Genomic DNA, 18,936 nt, shown 5'->3' on the forward strand with positions numbered 1-18,936 from the left:
CATTTTAAAATATATTCAGATTAGATGAATATATATATTTTTTAATCCCTTTTTCTCCCCAATTTCGTGGTATCCAACTGTTTTTTAGTAGCTACTATCTTGTCTCATCGCTACAACTCCGGTACGGGCTCGGTAGAGACTAAGGTTGAAAGTCATGCGTCCTCCGACCTGGCAACCTTGGTTAGCACGCACTGCGCCTGGCCCGCCACAGGAGTCGCTGGTGCACGATGAGACAAGGACATCCCTACCGGCCAAGCACTCCCTAACCATGCTAGGCCAATTGTGCGTCGCCCCACGGACCTCTCGGTCGCGGCCGGTTACGACAGAGCCTGGGCTCGAACCCAGAGTCTCTGATGGCACAGCTGGCGCTGCAGTAGATGAATATCTATTAATATTTATTCAAATTAATTGTCCCCATTTCGATCGTGTGGTTAGTTTCCTTCACTGAGTGTTAGAAACCCTGTAGTTTGACCTCATCATGTGACTCCCATCCTGAGAGGAAGTCTGTCAGCATTTTACACCACTTATTCTCAGCCTAGGAGGACAATGTATACAGGAAAAAGTAGGTGACTATATTATATACAGTATGAACTGGGGTATGTTTAGTAAGGCGCAACATTCTGAATGTTGTAGAAATGTAACAGAAATGTAACAGGCCATATGAAAAAGCAAGTGTTACTCCAATATGTAAAGTTTATCTGAAAGGTGTTTCAGCCATTTGAATAAGGTGACATAACTTTATATACATTTCTATGTATGTACAGTGTCTATTTTCCTGCAAGAATAGTGCAATGTACATGCATTTCTATATATGTAGTGTCTATTTTCCTGCAGATATAGTGCACTGTATGTGACCTGACAATTAGTTACATCCTCTGGATGGCGTTATTGCTACACATTTCTCTGGTTTAAGATGGTCATACCAGAAACAGCCCTCCACATGTTCAGTACAACAGACAAAACACATGTAACCACACTACTTTTATTAATTAAGGCAAAGCGGTGCTATTCATTTAACATCACAGATGCATTCATAAATCAAGGTCTGAATTTAGATTTGAACAAAAATGAACCACTCAATTTAGATTGTCACCTTATTTAAACTACTATTACTTTGATTTTAATAATGATGAAAACATAAAACATGCAAACAGCAAAGACTAATGTGCAGACAAATTAATTGATGTCAAATTGATGTAATTGATGTCAAGTACATCCCTGTCATTTAGATTATCACAAGTGAGATTATTCTGTAAATCATACATTTAACTTCGTCATAAGATTCTATTACTACTCTTGAAGGGGGAAGCTACAGGTGTACATCAAAGGCTCCTCCCCTCACAAATGTCACAACACTGAAACAACAATAGAACGATGTAAAGGTCAATATAGTGACCATCTGCTGAGGTCACTTCCTGCTGGGTAGGGTTTTGGTGTGGTGTTTCAGAATGTGTTGTAGTATGGTTCGAGTGTGGTGTGACCTGTGCTGGATTATTAAAAGGTCATAAGGTTGCGATCTCCCCAGTGAGGTCACTTCTCTCTGCCGCAGTCGGTGCACAGGATGTCGTCACGCTGGGTGAGGAAGCCACGGCCCACTAGAGACACGGAGCACTGCATACAGGTGAAACACTCGCTGTGCCACTGGCGCTCCTCAAAGGAGATGTACTTGGCCCCTGCCAGACCTATCACACAAGGATGCAGATATGGGTAGAAGCTCAGTTGCATACTCCTCACGTCCTCTCCTCACCTCCTTTAACTTGTCATAAGCCGGCAGGTAGCCTAGTGGTTAGAGCATTGGGCCAGTAACCGAAATGTTGCTAGATCGAATCCCCGAGCTGACAAGGTAAAAATCTCTTGTTCTGCCACTGAACAAGGCAATTAACCCACTGTTCCTAGGCTGTCATTGTAAATAAGAATGTGTTCTTAACTGATTTACCTACTTAAATAAAAGGTAAAATAATAAATAAGGAGGAGAGGATGTGAGGAGTATGCAATTGAGATTCTTCCACAGACACACCTAGGGCTCTATTTTAACAAAGCAATGGTAAATCTAAGTGCTGGCTGTAGTGCTATCGTTATTTTCACAGCCGTAATTATGAGTGAAATAACTGGCAACAGTGAGAAAGAGCTGGGTTGATGAATAAACAAGGAGTTAATGTGTTCCATGTCTTAATTAATACTGCATGCGTTTGTCTCAAGTTTTGCAGCTTATTGAACGTCTGTGTGGTCATCAATTCCAAGTCGGCTATGGGAAGGGAATATTCTCTTCCTAGTCCTTTATGGATTGATAATACAGTTTATTAAATAGCATAGGCTACAGTCACGAATAATAGCAGCAGTAAAAAAAACTGCCAGTGTTTCCCCAATAGCCTCTATGTTTGGAGTATTGGCAGTCAACATTGTTGTAATTGCCTACATGTCTTTATCCATCGCACTTCTCCTAAAATATATATTTTTTATTGTATGTGTGGGGCACGTTCTCAATAAGCAAAACATAGCTTAGGCATACTGTTGATACTGCATTATAGGACCGAATAATTGTAATATGTTTGAAAGTGTGTGTCTTTGGTAACCTGGTGAAAGGCGGTCTTTGGAAAGCATGTTCATGTTTTTTGTCATGAATTTTGTTCTGAAGACAGCTCTGCTGAGTGGTCACGAACTGGCACAGCTACAAAGTCATGCAATTTTATTTTAAACCTAACTCTAACCTTAACGCTAATGTTAACCACACTGTTTTCATTCATTTTTACAATATAGCCAATATTGAATTTGCAGCATGCCCATTTAGCAGAAATCGCTCAGTTCTGCCTCAAGAACAAGACTCATCCCAATAAACGTCAACCTGCCTTTGGAGATGGATGCTTGAACAAACAAAATTAAGTATGCAGATAGGCATGTGTGTGTGTTTTAGAATGTGCCGTATTGTTTCAATTCAAGGCACTGAATCGAAGGGACCGCAGGTGAGATGGTGAAAAGCTTCAAGTTCCTCGGCGTACACATCGCTGACAAACTGAAATAGTCCACTCACACAGATAGTGTGGTGAAGGCGCAACATCGCCTGTTCAACCTCAGGAGGCTGAAGAAATTTGGCTTGGCACCTAAAACCCACAAACTTTTACAGATGCACAATCGAGAGCATCCTGTCGGGCTATATCACCGCTTGGTATGGCAACTGCACCGCCTGCCACAGCAGGGCCCTCCAGATGGTGGTGCAGTCTTCCCAACGCATCACCGGGGGCAAACTACCTGCCTTCTAGGACACCTACAGCACCCAATGTCACATGAAGGCCAAAAAGATAATCAAGGACAACAACCACCCGAGCCACTGCTTCTTCACCCCGCTATCATCCAGAAGGCGAGGTCAGTACAGTTGCATCAAAGCTGGGACCGAGAGACTGAAAAACAGCTTCTATCTCAAGGCCATCAGACTATTAAACAGCTATCACTAGCACATAGAGGCTGCTGGTTATAGACATAGACTTGAAATCACTGGCCACTTTAATAAATGGAACAATAGTCACTTTAAAAATGTTTAAATATTTTGCATTACTCATGTATATACTTTATTATATTATATTCTACTGTATCTTATTCCATTCCACTGACAATGCTCGTCCATATACTTTTATATTCTTAATTCAAATCAAACTATATTTGTCACATGCGCTGAATACAAGTGTAGACCTTACTGTGAAATGCTTATTTACAAGCCCCTAACCAACAGTTCAGGAAGAGTTAAGAAAATATTTACCAAATAAACTAAAGTTAAAAAAAATATTAGCAAATAAATATACAAAAAATATATACACAAAAGGTAATTGTTCTGAATTTGTTAGATTACTTGTTAGATATTACTGTACTGTCAGAACTAGAAGCACAAGCATTTTGCTACACTCGCATTAGCATCTGCTAACCATGTGTATGTGACAAATAAAATTTGATTTGTACATCTGCCAAACACATTTGATTTGACAAATTGAGCATTTAAAATGTTTATGGATAGGCTATTTTGCAAGGCAAGGCCACTTATTTCTGTTGATATGGCATTCTAGGAGGACTAAATACTGGAAGAATGTGTCTTTGGTTTTATTTTTATTTTACCTTTATTTAACTAGGCAAGTCCGTTCATAATGACGGCCTACCAAAAGGCCTCTTGCGGGGACCGGGGCTAAAAAAAATAAAAATAGGACAACACGCATCATGACAAGGCAGACACCACATCACTACATAAAGATAGACTTAAGACAACACAACATGGATTGCAACACAACATGACAACATGGTAGCAACAACATGGCAGCAGAACAACATGGTAGCAGCACAAAACATGGTACAAACCTCTCTTGTAAAGAATATTTGCTGGTCTGTGGTGTGTAATGAGGAGCAACCAGAAGCTGCACTTGACAGAAGCTGCGCTTGACACAATAAGTCTGACAGCCCAACTGATTGGCAAACATACTGCAAATTAAGAAATCATGTGACTAAGCTAAATAAAAAGAAACTATACAATGAAACGAAGATCAGTTATTTAAAGAATGATAGTAAAAAGCTTTGGGGCACCTTAAATGACATTTTGGGGAAAAAAGCCAACTCAGCTCCATCATTCATTGAATCAGAAGGCTCATTCAACACGAAGCCCACTGATATTGCCAACTACTTTAATTACTTTTTCCAAGGCAAGATAAGCAAACTTAAGGATGACATGCCAGCAACAAACGCTGACACTACACATCCAAATATATAAGACCAAACTATGAAAGACAATAATTGTACTTTTGAATTCCGTAAAGTCAGTGTGGAAGAGGTGAAAACAATATTGTTGTCTGTCAACAATGACAAGCCACCGGGGTACCACAATCTGGATGGAAAATTACTGAGGATAATAGCAGACGATATTGCCACTCCTATTTGCCACATATTCAATTTAAGCCTACTAGAAAGTGTGTGCCCTCAGGCCTGGAGGGAAGCTAAAGTCATTCCGCTACCGAAGAATAGTATAACCCCATTTACTGGCTCAAACAGCCGACCAATCAGCCTGTTACCAACCCTTAGTAAACCTCTGGGGGAAAAATGTGTTTGACCAGATACAATGCTTGTCTAACAGAACACTTCTTTAATGGAATCCTCTCAAACATAATCCAGGTAGAATCAAGAATTCCCAGGGTAACTGTTTAGGCCCCTTGATTTTTTTTATTTTTACAAACGGCATGCCACTCACTTTGAGTAATGCCAGAGTGTCTATGTATACGGATGCTACTACAGCAACGGAACACTTAACAAAGAGCTGCGGTCAGTTTCAGAGTGGGTGGCAAGGAATAAGGACAACACATTCACTAAACCCTAAACCTCATCTAAATCTTGTAATAAATTATGTGGAATTTGAGCAAGTTGAGATGACTAAACTGCTAGGAGTAACCCTAGATTGTAAACTGTCATGGTCAAAACATATTGATACAGTAGTAGCTAAGATGGGGAGAATTTTATCCATAATAAAGCGATGCTCTGCCTTCTTAACAACACTATCAACAAGGCAAGTCCTACAGGCCCTAGTTTTGTCACACCTTGACTACTGTTCAGTCGTATGGTCAGGTGCCACCAAATTTTTTTGAAATTGGCTCAGAACAGGGCAGCACGGCTGGCCCTTGGATGTACACAGAGAGCTAATATTAATAACATGCATGTCACTCTCTCCTGGCTGAAAGTGGAGCAGAGATTGACTTCATCACTACTTGTATTTATGAGAGGTATTGTGTTGAATGTTGAATGTACCGAGCTCTCGGACACCGATGCTTACCCCAAGAGGTCTCTTCACAGTCCCCAAGTCCAGAACAGACTATGGGAGGCGCACAGTGAAAACATAGAGCCATGACTACATGGAACTCTATTCCACAGCCATTAACTGATGCAAGTTGGAAAAATATATTTTAAAAATATTTTTAAAAACACATGGAATAACGGGGGGTGTGAAGCAACACAAACATAGGCACAGACACATGCATACACACACAATAACATATGCACTATACATACACATACACTTGGATTTAGTACTGTAGATATGTGGTAGTGGTGGAGTAGGGGCCTGAGGGCACACAGTGTTTGGTGAAATCTGAATGTATTGTAATGTTTTATTTTATTTTATAAACTGCCTTAATTTTTCTGGACCCCAGGAAGATTAGTTGCTGCCTTGGGGGATCCATAATAAATATGAAATACAAATACAAACATTATTGTGCATAGACAACAGCACAAAGGGCAAAAAGGTAGTGACAACAAATACGTCACGCGAAGCAGCCACAACTGTCTGTAACTGTCCATGACTGAGTCTTGAATGAAGAGATAAAACTGTCCAGTTTGAGTGTTTTTTGCAGCTCGTTCTAGTCGCTAGCTGCAGCGAACTGAAAAGAGGAGTAACCCAGAGATGTGTGTGCTTTTGAGACCTTTAACAGAACGTGACTGGCAGAACGGGTGTTGGTACTCAGACGAGGGGCACTGAAATTGGGGATGGATAGCGTACTTGAACAAGCGAAATTAAGTATGCAGGTATGTGAATAATGAAAAGGCATGATAGCAAAAACCTAATATTTCAAAGCAATCTCAGTAGAACATTTAAAACCCCTTTATTCAAAGGCTACTTGGCTAATGGCCAGGATTAAGACGCACCTGTGCAATGCTGCTAAACCAGCCAGGTTAGGCTATGGTTGTTTTTTCATCAAATGAAACGGGGAGGAAACCAATAGTTTGTTCCAAATACCAGATTCACCGGCACAAAAGGCATAGGCTGACTTTTGCTCTCAAAATCCATGACATTATCAACTGCGTTACCGCTAAGACCTGCTTTTGTGAGTCGTAAGGGCACATGTGCCTTGCTCAAGGGCACATCCACAGATTTTTCACCTTGTCGGCTCAGTGATTCGAACCAGTCAACATTCGGTTACTGGCCCAATGCTCTTAACCGCCTCCTTAGTGCCAGAAGAAAACAGCATACTATGCAGAATAATGCTTGCAGACACACATACAAGTGCCCACATATGATGTTACAAACACCAACAGGTGATGTGTGATTGCATGGCATAAATAGAGAATATTAATAGAAAAATGTAGCATGAAGGGTGACAAAATGAATGACAATATTCGTAGAGTGACTCACTGGTGATGGGTTTGGTGCAACCCACACACTTCTTGGCATAGAGGTTGCTAAAGCAGTCCAGACAGTAGGGGTAGTTCTCTCTGGAGGTGAAGCGCTGTCCTGATAGCTGCTTCTTACAGCCGATGCACAGGAAACACTCACGGTGCCAGGGTTTGTCATTGTAGGTCACCCCACCGGTCGTAATGGCCTTAAGGAGATATACACACATGACACGCCAGCACAGCAGGGGCGGATGACACAAGTCCTAGTTTCAAGTTATGTCACATGCACAAGTAGAGTTAAACAATGCAATAATCAATAACAATGTATTACTAGAAAGAAAAAAAGAAAATAATAAAAAATATGAAATACACAAACTAAGTAAGCATACAAAATACAGGAAATGTTAAAAAAGTCAGTTCCAATACCAGATTTACATGTGCAGGGATACTGGAGTGATGGAGGTAGATATGTATAAGGGTAAGGTGACTAGGCAACAGGATATAAGACAAACAGAGTAGTATCAGCTTGCTTGTGAGTGGGTGTGTGGGTGGATGTGTAGCGTCAGTATAAATGTATGTGCATATTATGTGTGAGCGAGCAAATTATGGAGTGATTGTTTTTGAGTGTGTTGAGTGACAGTGTGTGCATGAGTGTGTAGGGCCATGTGAGTGTGCATAGAGACAGTGTGTAGGGCCATGTGAGTGTGCATAGAGACAGTGTGTAGGGCCATGTGAGTGTGCATAGAGACAGTGTGTAGGGCCATGTGAGTGTGCATAGAGACAGTGCAAATCCTGAAATAAAAGGTAAATAAAGATACAAGGTAAACTCGGTCCGTGTAGCTATTATGTTAATCATTTCTTAGTCGTATTGCTTGGGGATAGAAGCTGTTCAAAAGCCTGTTTGTGTCAGACTTGACGCACCAGTACATCTTGCCATGTGGCAGCAAAGAAAATAGTCTATAGCTTGGGTGGTTGGGGCCTTTGACAATTTTCCAGGCCTTCTTCCTGATATAGATGTCCTGGATGGCAGGGAGCTCGGCCGCAGTAATGTACTGGACTGTCCTACCACCGCCGTATGATAGTCCTTATTGAACAGGTGAACTTCCATGTGCCTTAATTACAAACTTGAATGGGATACAAATACAAATACAAATATTAAATCCAGGTGTTATGAAACCAATAACTAGCTGATTTTGCTTCACTCATTAGGTCTAGGGGTCTTAGGCCTAGCTACAGTGCGTGGTCTGTAACCTAATTTGATGTGTGCATTAATGTGAGAAATCAGCGTTTGAGGACAGTGTTGAATGCAAATGTGCCCAGGGAGACCACAACCTTACATTGGTCCAGGGCCAGCTCTGTCTTGACTCATTTGAGTCGGTGAGCCAAAATGGATGGCTATTTTCAGATAGTGACGGAAACAAATATATACAAAAAGAAAAACTACAAAAAGGCATTCCCAAACTAAAGATTCAAACATAAACAAAAAGCCTCATGGCCAACAACCAAATCAGTAGCATAACAGCTTGCCAGCTGGTGCCAGCACAGCACTTGTACCTGGGTGCTACTGCCCCCTGGGGAAATGGAGTGTGGTAATGATAGTGAGCTGTAGTGTGCTGTCTAAATGACCTAACCTATTCCATAACACCTTCCCCAACAAGAAAAGAAAAGACCTCATAGTCACCAATATCTATTTTCCTTCCTAAAAAATTTTTTTCACATAAACTTCCCTACCCTACTTTGGCCAAGAACGTACCCCATAAATTGACACATAAATCAACCTTGTCCTCAACCTGCATAGGGTACACTACATCACATACTGTGTCTCTGCCAAGAAGTTCTCAGCTAGAGACACAAAAGACTCACCTTCCTCTCTAGGGAGAAATATTTCTGGGTAACCACTGTCTAGTTTTGCAAAGAATGTTTCCTCCAATTCCCCATACAAATCATCTCTTCCCTGTCGGATTTGCCATCAGCACTCTTCTGAAAATAAGTAACTTCAAACTGGGGATACCTCAAAACTCTCCTTGAGAGACACAGCCCCTTGACACACCTGACTTTTCACTGAGGTTACACAAACCTGATCGCTTGTGGAAACTAGCTCCACTCTGATCACTGGAGGAAACTGGTTTAGAAACAAGACTGACTGGCAGGTAACACACACTATCTCCCCTCTATTCATCCCTACTCATCTGCTTTTTCAACAGTGCAACAGTGCAGACTTCTCCAGACTCCAAACTGGTATATCTAATCCTGTAAAACAGTCAACACAAAATGTTCTGGCCCATGAGTAAAACATCTCATCTGCCCTACAGTAGCTAACAACTACCAGCTGCAAACATTTGACTACCTTCGCTGGCAAGTCCACACCAAACATTTCTGTTGACCAAAAAAAGCATAATCTATCTTGATAACCTGCAAACTGAAACTCGGGTTGGCGCTACTGCAAACCTCACCTAGCAAATAAACAATGAGTCTACCAAACCATACCAGTTTAAAACCACCCAGACTGCTAAGATCAAATAAAATTGTATTTCTCACATGCGCCGAATTAAACGGATGAAATGCTTACTTACAAGCCCTTAACTCTATTTTCTTAAAACTGCATTGTTGGTTAAGAAAATATTTACAAAATTTACTAAAGTAAAAAAAAATACAATAATAACACAATAAAATAACAATAATGAGGCTATATACAGGGGGTACTGGTGCCAAGTCAATGTGCTGGGGTACAGGTTAGTCGAGGTAATTTGTACATGTAGTTAGGGGTGAAGTGACTATGCATAGATAAGAAATAGCGAGGGGGTGCAAATAGTCCGGGTGGCCATCTGATTAATTGTTCAGCAGTCTTATGGCTTGGGGTTAGAAGCTTTTAAGAAGCCTTTTGGACCTAGACTTTTTTTTTATGTAACCTTTATTTAACTAGGCAAGGCATTTAAGAACAAATTCTTATTTACAATGATGGCCTACAACGGACAAACCCGGATGACGCTGGACCAATTGTGCGCCGCAATATGGGACTCCCAATCACAGCCGGTCTCATGCGGTAGCAGAGAGTACAGTCTAATGACATGGGTCTTTGACAATTTCTGGGGCCTTTCTCTGACACTGCATAGTACATAGGTCCTGGATGGCAGGAAGATTCGGCCCCAGTGATATACTGGGTTGTACACACTACCCTCTGTAGCGCCGAGAAGTTGCCATACCAGGCGATGATGCAACCATGCTCTCGATGGTGCAGCTGTAGAACTTTTTGAGATCTGTGGACCAATGACAAATCTTTTCAGTCTCCTGAGTGGGTGTTGTCGTTCACGAAGGTGTTGTCGTTCACAACTGTCTTCGTGTGTTTGGACCATGATAGTTTGTTGGTGATGTGGACACCAATGAACTTGAAACTCTTGACCCGGTCTACTACAGCCCAATCGATGTGAATGGGAGCGTGTTCGGCCCTCCTTTTCCTGCAGTCCAAGATCTTCTCCTTTGTCTTGCTCACATTGAGGGAGAGGTTGTTGTGCTGGCACCACGCTGCCAGGTCTCTGATCTCCTCCCTATAGGCTGTCTCATCGTTGTCAGTGATCAGGCCTACCACTGGTGTGTCATAGGCAAATTTAATGATGGTTTTGGAGTCGTGCTTCGCCACGCATGGGTGAACAGGGAGTACAGGAGGGGACTAGGCATGTACCCCTGAGGAGCCCCCATGTTTGTTGATTAGCACAATTGGTTAGGAGCCTGTAAAACGGCAGCCTTCAACTCTGGCGCCATTACTTAATCTGCCCCAATTGAGCACCCAAATGTTAAAATGGAAATATGTAACATTTTTGGCTACATGAAAAAAATCACATAGAAATGTGAGTTAAAGATCTATCATTCTACTTGAAAGCATGTCTAAGAAGCGGGAGATCTATTCTATGTGCACTATTTCTATGTTTCCCGTTCATCAGTTTTGTTTTTGCGTCTTTTACTTTCGGTTTTGTACACCAGCCTCAGACAGCTGAAACAACAATATTTTTGGACCAGGAAAATATATTCACAGCAGTTTAGATGGAATAATGATTCTCTATACTATACTATATAATATTGTCACATAATCTGAAATTAAGTGAACTATTAGAGTTTTAGCAACCTGGAAACGGCAGAGCGATTTCTGAATAGTGCAACTTTAAAATGTATCCCGGAAGAGCACCCACATGTTACAAAACCAATAACTAGCCTACTGATTTTGCTGCACTCATTAGGTTTAGGGGCCTAAGTGCTACAGCACCCTGGGGAAATGGAGTGTGGTAGTGGCAGTGAGCTGCAGTGTGCTGTCTAACTAGCTAACCAATTCCATATCACAGGATCCTTCCTATCTAGCCATGATTGGCTGAGATAATGAAGGGGTTAACCATGCTCATGTGTGGGTCTCTAGCACTGAACAAAATCTTTCAAGGGCATTTTTCTCCTACTTGTCTTCTAAGTGAGAACACTTTTATTAACTTTTAAAACAGCATAACTTTACCATGCTTACTCCAATCACAGTGTATGATATATCATTTTGGAGCTCTCAATCTGAACTAATGGAAAACAAATTGGGTTGAGTTTTGACATACACAACACATACAATTACACATTATTCTAGAGTGCTGCTTATGTCTACATCCTAAAATATTCTGTCATGGTGTAAATATAAACCTGTAAAAGAACTGTCACTATTTAACATACAGTCTAAACCATGAGACTGCAAGATTCTTACTTTTTTACAGGCACAGCACTGATAGGCAAATTGCTTCTCAAAACAGGACACGCAGAAGTAGCCGTTGTCTTTGGGGATGAAGGACTTGGTTCCTATTGGCTGCTGGCAGCGATGGCACAGGAAGCAGGTCTCATGCCAGCTGTTCCCCTTGTACTCCATTTTGCGGGAACCTAACACAGGCGAAGGACAGCTTAGTCAGCACATGGAAACAAGACACGAAAACCTACTGCACCAGTGAAGGCTCCTCAGAAAAGAAAGGAGATGACCATCCTACTGAAAGAATTTCATGAAATATTATTTTTAGATCAAAATACATGAAATATATTAACATCACCAAATAACTGATAAAAACACTTGGTTTTCAATGAAGGTCTACAGTAGCCTCAACAACACTCTGTAGGGTAGCACCATGGTGTAGCCGGAGGACAGCTATTTTACATCCTCCTCCTGAGTATAACAACTTCAATACAAAACCTAGGAGGCTCATGGTTCTCACCCATAATAACTGACTTACACAGTAATTATGACGACTTCCAGAGAATATCCTCCAACCTATCAAAGCTCTTGCAGCATGAACTGACATACAATAACAGTCAAAAGTTTGGAAAAACTTACTCATTCAAGGGTTTTTCTTTATTTTTTGTATTTTCTACATTGTAGAATAATAGTGAAGACATGAACACAATGAAATAAAACATATGGAATCATGTAGTAACCAAAACAGTGTTAATGAAATCAAAATATATGTTATATTTGATATTCTTCAAAGTAGCCACCCTTTGCCTCGATGACAGCTTTGTACAGTCTTGGCATTCTCTCAACCAGCTTCATGAGGTAGTCACATGGAATGCATTTCAATTAATGGATGTGCCTTGTTAAAAGTTAATTTGTGGAATTTATTTTGTTCTTAATGCGTTTGAGCCAATCAGCTGTGTTGTGACAAGGTAGGGGTGGTATACAGAAGATAGCCCTATTTGGTAAAATAACAAGTCCATGTTATGGCAAGAACAGCTCAAATAAGCAAAGAGAATTGATAGACCATCATTAATTTAAGACATGAAGGTCAGTCAATGCGGAGAATTTCAAGAACTTTGAAAGTTTCTGCAAGTGCAGTCGCAAAAACCATCAAGTGCTATGATGAAACTAACTCTCATGAGGACCGACACAGGAAAGGAAGACCCAGGGTTATCTCAGCTGCAGAGGATAAATTCATTGGAGTTACCAGCCTCAAAAATTGCAGCCCAAATAAGTGCTTTACAGAGTTCAAGTAACAGACACATCTCAACATCAACTGTTTCTCAAGAGACTGCGTGAATCAGGCCTTCGTGGTTGAAGTACTGCAAAAAAACGAAAGGACATCAAGTCAAGTTTAGAGACTTGTTTGGGCCAAGAAATATGAGCAATGGACATTAGACCGGTGGAAATCTGTCCTTTGGTCTATGAGTCCAAATATGAGATTTTTGTTTTTTTCAACAGGACAGTGACCCAACACACCTACAGGCTATGTGAGGAATATTTGACCAAGAAGGAGAGTGATGGAGGGCTGCATCAGATGACCTGGCCTGCACAATCACCCGACCTCAACCCAATTGAGATGACTTGGGATGAGTTGGACTGCAGAGAGAAGGAAAAGCAGCCAACAAGCGCTCAGCATATGTGGGAACTCTTTCAGGACTGATGGAAAAGCATTCCAGGTGAAGCTGATTGAGAGAATGCCAAGAGTGTGCAAAGCTGTCATAAAGGCAAAGGGTGGCTACTTTGACAAATCTAAAATCTAAAATAGATGTATATTTGTTTAACACTTTTTGGGTTACTACATGATTCCATGTGTGTTATTTCATAGTGTTGATGTCTTCACTATTATTCTACAGTGTATAAAATACTACAAATAAAGAAAAACCCTTGAATGAGTAGCTGTGTCCAAACTTTTGACTCATACTGTATGTTGTCCACTCAATCAAAGCACAGCAATCTGGTAGTGAAAGCTACAGCTAGCTAGCAATGCAATGCGTAAGTAGTTGACTCAAAGAGAAAGAAAGACAATAGTTTAACACTTCTGAACAAATTAATTTCTTAAAAAATTAAGGAGAAGCAGCAGCAGAGAGAGAGAGAGAGAGAGAGAGAGAGAGAGCAACCTATATTCCGTTATATTTTTTTCACTTTCACTTACCTCGCCAGCTAATGCAGCTAGCAATTTAGTCTACTCAAAAACAGTTTTGAAGAGAGGGGAATGGTATTTATTTAAGGCTATCCAACAGATTGTGGGGGCTGTTTTGTTAGACTTCAGTGCGGCTTTTGACATTATCGATCAGTCTGCTGGTGGAAAAACATATGTGTTATGGTTTTACACCTCCTGCTATATTGTGGCTAAAGCGTTACATGTCTAACAGAACACAGAGGGTGTTCTTCAAAGGAAGCCTCTTCAACATCATTCAGGTAGAATCAGGAATTCTCCAAGGCAGCTGTCTAGGCCACTTACTTTTTTCAATCTTTACTAATGACATGCCACTGGCTTTGTGTAAAGCCAGTGTGTCTATGTATGCTGATGACTCAACACAATACACATCAGCTACTACATTGACTGAAGTGATTGCAACACAACAAAGAGTTAGTTAGTTAGTTCATAATGGGTGGCAAGGAATAAGTTAGTCCTATTTATTTCAAAAACTAAAAGCGTTGTATTCAGGACAAGTCATTCCTAAATCATTCTTAAACCTCAACTAAATCTTGTAATAAATAATGTGGAAATTGAGCAAGTTGAGATGGCTAAACTATTTGGAGTAACACTGGATTGTAAACTATCATGGTCAAAACATATTGAAGGATGTAGGAAAAATGCAATTGGCTCAGAACAGGGCAGCACGGTTGGCCCTTGGATGTACACAGAGCTAATGTTAATATAGTGCCTTCGGAAAGTATTAAGACCCCTTGACTTTTTCCACTTTTTGTTACGTTACAGCCTTATTGTAAAATTGATGAAATAAAACAGCAATCTACACACAATACCACAAAATGACAAAGTGAAAACAGGTTTGTACAGACTTTTGCAAATGTATTACGAACAAAGACAGAAATACCTTATTTACATAAGTATTCAGATTCTTTGCTATGATACTCGAAATTGAGCTCAGGTGCAACTTGATTGGAGTCCACCTGTGGTAAATTAATTTGATTGGACATGATTTGGAAAGGCACACACCTGTCTGTAAGGTCCCACAGTTGACAGTGCATGTCAGAGCAAAAACCAAGCCATGAAGTCAAAGGAATTGTCAGTAGAGCGACAAGACAGGATTGTGTCGAAGCACAGATCTGGGGAAGGGTACCAAAAACTTACTGCAGGGATTGATGGTCCCCAAGAAATGGGAAGAAGTTTGGAAGAAGTTTGGAACCACCACGACTATTCCTAGATCTGGCCGCCCGGTCAAACTGGTTAATCAAGGAGGTGACCAAGAACCCGATGGTCACTCTGACAGAGCTCTAGTTCTTCTGTGGAGATGGGAGAACCTTCCAGAAGGAAAACCTTCCCTGTAAGCACTCCACCAATTAGGCCTTTATGGTAGTGGCCAGACAGAAGCCACTCCTCAGTAAAAGACACGACAGCCCACTTGGAGTTTGCCAAAAAGATACCGAAAGACTCTCAGAACATGAGAAACAAGATTATCTGGTCTGATAAAACCAAGATTTAACTCTTTAACTCCTCCAGCGTCATGTCTGGAGGAAACCTGGCACCATCCCTACGGTGAAGCATGGTGGTGGCAGCATTATGCTGTGGAGATGTTTTTCAGCATCAGGGACTGGGAGAAATGACAAATGAGGCCATTCTCATAAAAAATAAAATCCTCCCTCCTAATCTTCAATGGCACCAACTGCCACTGTACTGCACATGCAGAAGTAGGCCTGCAGAAATAGAACACCTCCACCAATAGGGACTGAGCAGTAGTGGTAGTTATTGACATATCATATCACGCATTTTTCAGGGAAGAACAATGTGAACTAAAATACATATTTTAGAATAATCAATATCATCATCAATGTTGTCCTACAGCACCTGGCATGATGGTTTTCTTGCAGGTGGAGCATTTGGAGGAGTACTCATGGGAGTAACACTCTGTGCAGAGAAGTTGTTCATCCTTAGCTGCAAATGGCTTTTCTACCAGAGGGCGGCTGCATTTGGCACACTTGAAGCACTGCTCATGCCAGTGGCAATCCTTATAGGACAGATCCTATCAAACAAACATACAGACAGTGTTAACCATGTAATGGATTGATTGGATTGATGGTTATTATTGCCACAGAAATTTAAATGATTCGATTGAAGAATTTGAAAGAATATGATTTATAAATAGTACCTTACTAAGATTACTGTCTTCCTTATCAACTGTCTTACCTCATCATCACAAAAAAAGTTTGGTTGTTGGTATTGTTGGTTTTTGTTGTCATTGGCGAATTTCTGAAGAAATTATATATAGCTTAAAAGCATGTTTTTTAAGCCATTTTGTTCCCATGGAAAGTCATTCTTTGAGAACAACAATAATTCATGTCAAAATGTCATGGGATGCAAATTTTTGTTGGTGGTCCATTCTTTGTTTGAAGGTGTGTGCACTTAAGGAGTGTGGCTTTAAGACAGTGATGCAGTTCAGTTAATTAGATGTCTTTATAGACCTTGGAAATATGTTTTTCACAACTTTGCTGGTTCAAACCAAACCTTAGGAAAGGTTTTAAAGCCCCAATGCAGTGTTTTTAATTTGTGTGCTTATTTCATGAGCCTCCTTTCGCTATTGAAATGCTCAGTCTGACCGTGTGGCTGTGTTGATAGAAATGTAAATATACATATTGATTGGCGGATAGGATCGTCTAGGCTGTAGAGAGCCTACCCCCTTACCCCTTCAAAGTAGGAGGATACATATGCAAATAAAATATGATTGGTCATTGGTCAGAACAATCAGAACAGATTGTGACATGATCTGGGCCAAAAACTCCATCCCACCTGAACAGGCTGAAATTCCAGGTGTTTATTTGTTCTTCAAAAACCACTTACACTCAGTGTTATTTTGACCTCATGGTGAGGTCATGGAAATATCATTACAAAAACAGAAAATCACATTTTTTACTGGACTGCCCCTTTAAACCTAACAATCGTGTACTTCAGTATCGCTGACGTGCTTATGTACACTGAGTACACCAAACACTAGGAACACCTTCCGAATATTGACTTGCACCCCCCACCTCCCACATTCATGATAGACATGGGAATCTGTTGAACGTGAAAAACCCAGCAATGTTGCAGTTCTTCACACAAACCGGCGCGCCTAGCACCTACCACCATACACTGTTCAAAGGCACTTAAAAATATTGTCTTGCCCATTCACCCTTTGAATGGCACACATACAATCCATGTTTCAATTGTCTCAAGGCTTTAAAATCCTTCATTTTTATTTATTTAACTAGGCAAGTCAGTTAATCTGTCTCCTGCCCGTCATCTACACTGATTGAAGTGGATTTAACAAGTGGCATCAATAAGGGATCATATCTTTCACCTGGATTCACCTGGTCATCTCATAGAAAGAGCAGGTTTTCCTAATGTTTTCTATACTCAGTGTATCATACTCTATACACATGAAAATATGCATTTATATGGGGTCAGTACAGAATTATTACCTTACAGTTGCACCCAATAGGCAGAGAGCACACTTCACAGCAATTGGAGAACAAGTTCTCATAGCACTTAGTGCAGTACTGAGTATCCTCCTTCATAATATATTTATTTCCCAACAAGGACTCCTTGCAGTAATGGCAGTCAAACCGCTCTGTAGACATGCTTGCTCTTTACCTGCAGGTCAAAGACAAAGAAATTAACAGCAAGAAAATGCCAAAATATTATTTGTATCCTGAGGAAAAACACTTCCTTCCTGCAATCAGGATCCAACCAATGTCCTTCCCCGTATATTTCAATGTCGTCTGAATTCTAAGTGATGACTTTTAAAAATATATTTACCTCTGATTATGTTGGTTCCAAGGAGAGACTGAATTGAGGGCTGCAGAGTGAGGACCAGGCGTGGGGATGGAGAAGGGTAAACCAGGATTAAGTGGGCACATCATTGAAAGGCACATCTATAAATACTAGCCCTCTTATTACCAGTAATCTCTGAGGAGAACGTAGTGTTCCACTACACACTTCTGCACCTTTTAAGGGAGTTTGAGCTGAGCATATTGGCATACATTTATGTTGGTTAAAAAGTTGTGGTTATAAATGTGAACATTGTGGATGGGGAACGCATGTTTGTATATGAGACGTTTCATATTAATCTTATGGTTTACATGTTTTTGAAAATGGCGATGAAAACTGATGATTAAAGTAACCAATACATCCTGACGGAATGTGGTTTATGGCCAATATATCACGGCTAAGGTTCTGTTCTTATGCATGATGCCTGGATACTGCCCTTAGCCGTGTATTGGCCATATACCACAAACCCCCGAGGTGCCTTATTGCTTAATTGAATCCTTAGTTTACATTGACGTTTAAATAAATTTAAAAAATTGGTCACCAATGTAATGTGGAATAAAAATAAATATTTTGTCATACCCATGGTATGCGGTCTGATATACCACGGCTGTGAGCAAATCAGCATTCAGGGCTCAAATCACCCAGTTTATAATGGGGTTTAACCATGGCACTGTAGAATACTTGTTTCTGATTGGCTTGAAGGGCATTCTAGAGCATGCATTAGTTTAGCAATAAGGCATGATTGGGTGTGGTATATAGCCAATATAACACAGCTAAGGGCTGTTCTTAAGCACAACGCAACGTGGAGTGCCTGGATACAGCCTTTAGCAGTGGTATATTGGCTATATACCACAAACCCCCGAGGTACCTTATTGCTATTATAAAATGGTTACCAACATAATAAGGTCAGTAAAAAGTCATGTTTTGTCATACCAGTGGGTGATTAGGTCTGATATACCAGGGCTGTCAGCCAATCAGCATTCAGGGCTCGAACCACCCCTTTATAAACTGGGTGGTTCGAGCCCTGAATACTGATTGGCTGAAAGCAGTGGTATATCAGACCAAATCA

The 18,936-nt window shown here is 40.7% G+C and overlaps 1 protein-coding gene across 2 annotated transcripts; it reads right to left on the bottom strand.

Moving 5' to 3' along the window:
* Window positions 1–968: 968 nt before the first annotated feature.
* On the bottom strand, window positions 969–18,018 carry fhl5 (four and a half LIM domains 5). 2 transcript variants are annotated; one of them, XM_021585686.3, is made up of 6 exons: window positions 17,856–18,018; window positions 17,519–17,690; window positions 15,909–16,083; window positions 11,861–12,030; window positions 7,151–7,337; window positions 969–1,682 (listed from the first exon to the last, which is right to left on the bottom strand). In XM_021585686.3, exons 2-6 carry the CDS (start codon window positions 17,675–17,677, stop codon window positions 1,531–1,533), a joined length of 843 nt encoding a protein of 280 aa, XP_021441361.1. In that variant the 5' UTR covers window positions 17,678–17,690; window positions 17,856–18,018; the 3' UTR covers window positions 969–1,530. The 2 variants fall into 2 exon arrangements, with proteins under 2 accessions (XP_021441361.1, XP_021441362.1); XM_021585687.3 differs by lacking the exon at window positions 17,519–17,690 and having other exon boundaries at window positions 17,856–17,960.
* Window positions 18,019–18,936: the final 918 nt, after the last annotated feature.

This window comes from Oncorhynchus mykiss, chromosome 26 (assembly GCF_057628025.1).
Source record: "Oncorhynchus mykiss isolate SJ-2025 chromosome 26, ASM5762802v1, whole genome shotgun sequence".
NCBI classification, from domain to species: Eukaryota; Metazoa; Chordata; class Actinopteri; order Salmoniformes; family Salmonidae; genus Oncorhynchus; species Oncorhynchus mykiss.

Bases quoted from the DNA above. Each gene is read 5' to 3' on its own strand.
- fhl5 (XM_021585686.3), bottom strand. From the start codon at position 17,677: ATGTCTACAGAGCGGTTTGACTGCCATTACTGCAAGGAGTCCTTGTTG. The intron at 12,031-15,908 runs GTGCTGTAGGAC...CGCCTGTGTTAG, and splicing joins CAAGAAAACCATCATGCCAG to GTTCCCGCAAAATGGAGTAC. The intron at 1,683-7,150 runs GTGAGTCACTCT...CTTGTGTGATAG, and splicing joins TTGCACCAAACCCATCACCA to GTCTGGCAGGGGCCAAGTAC.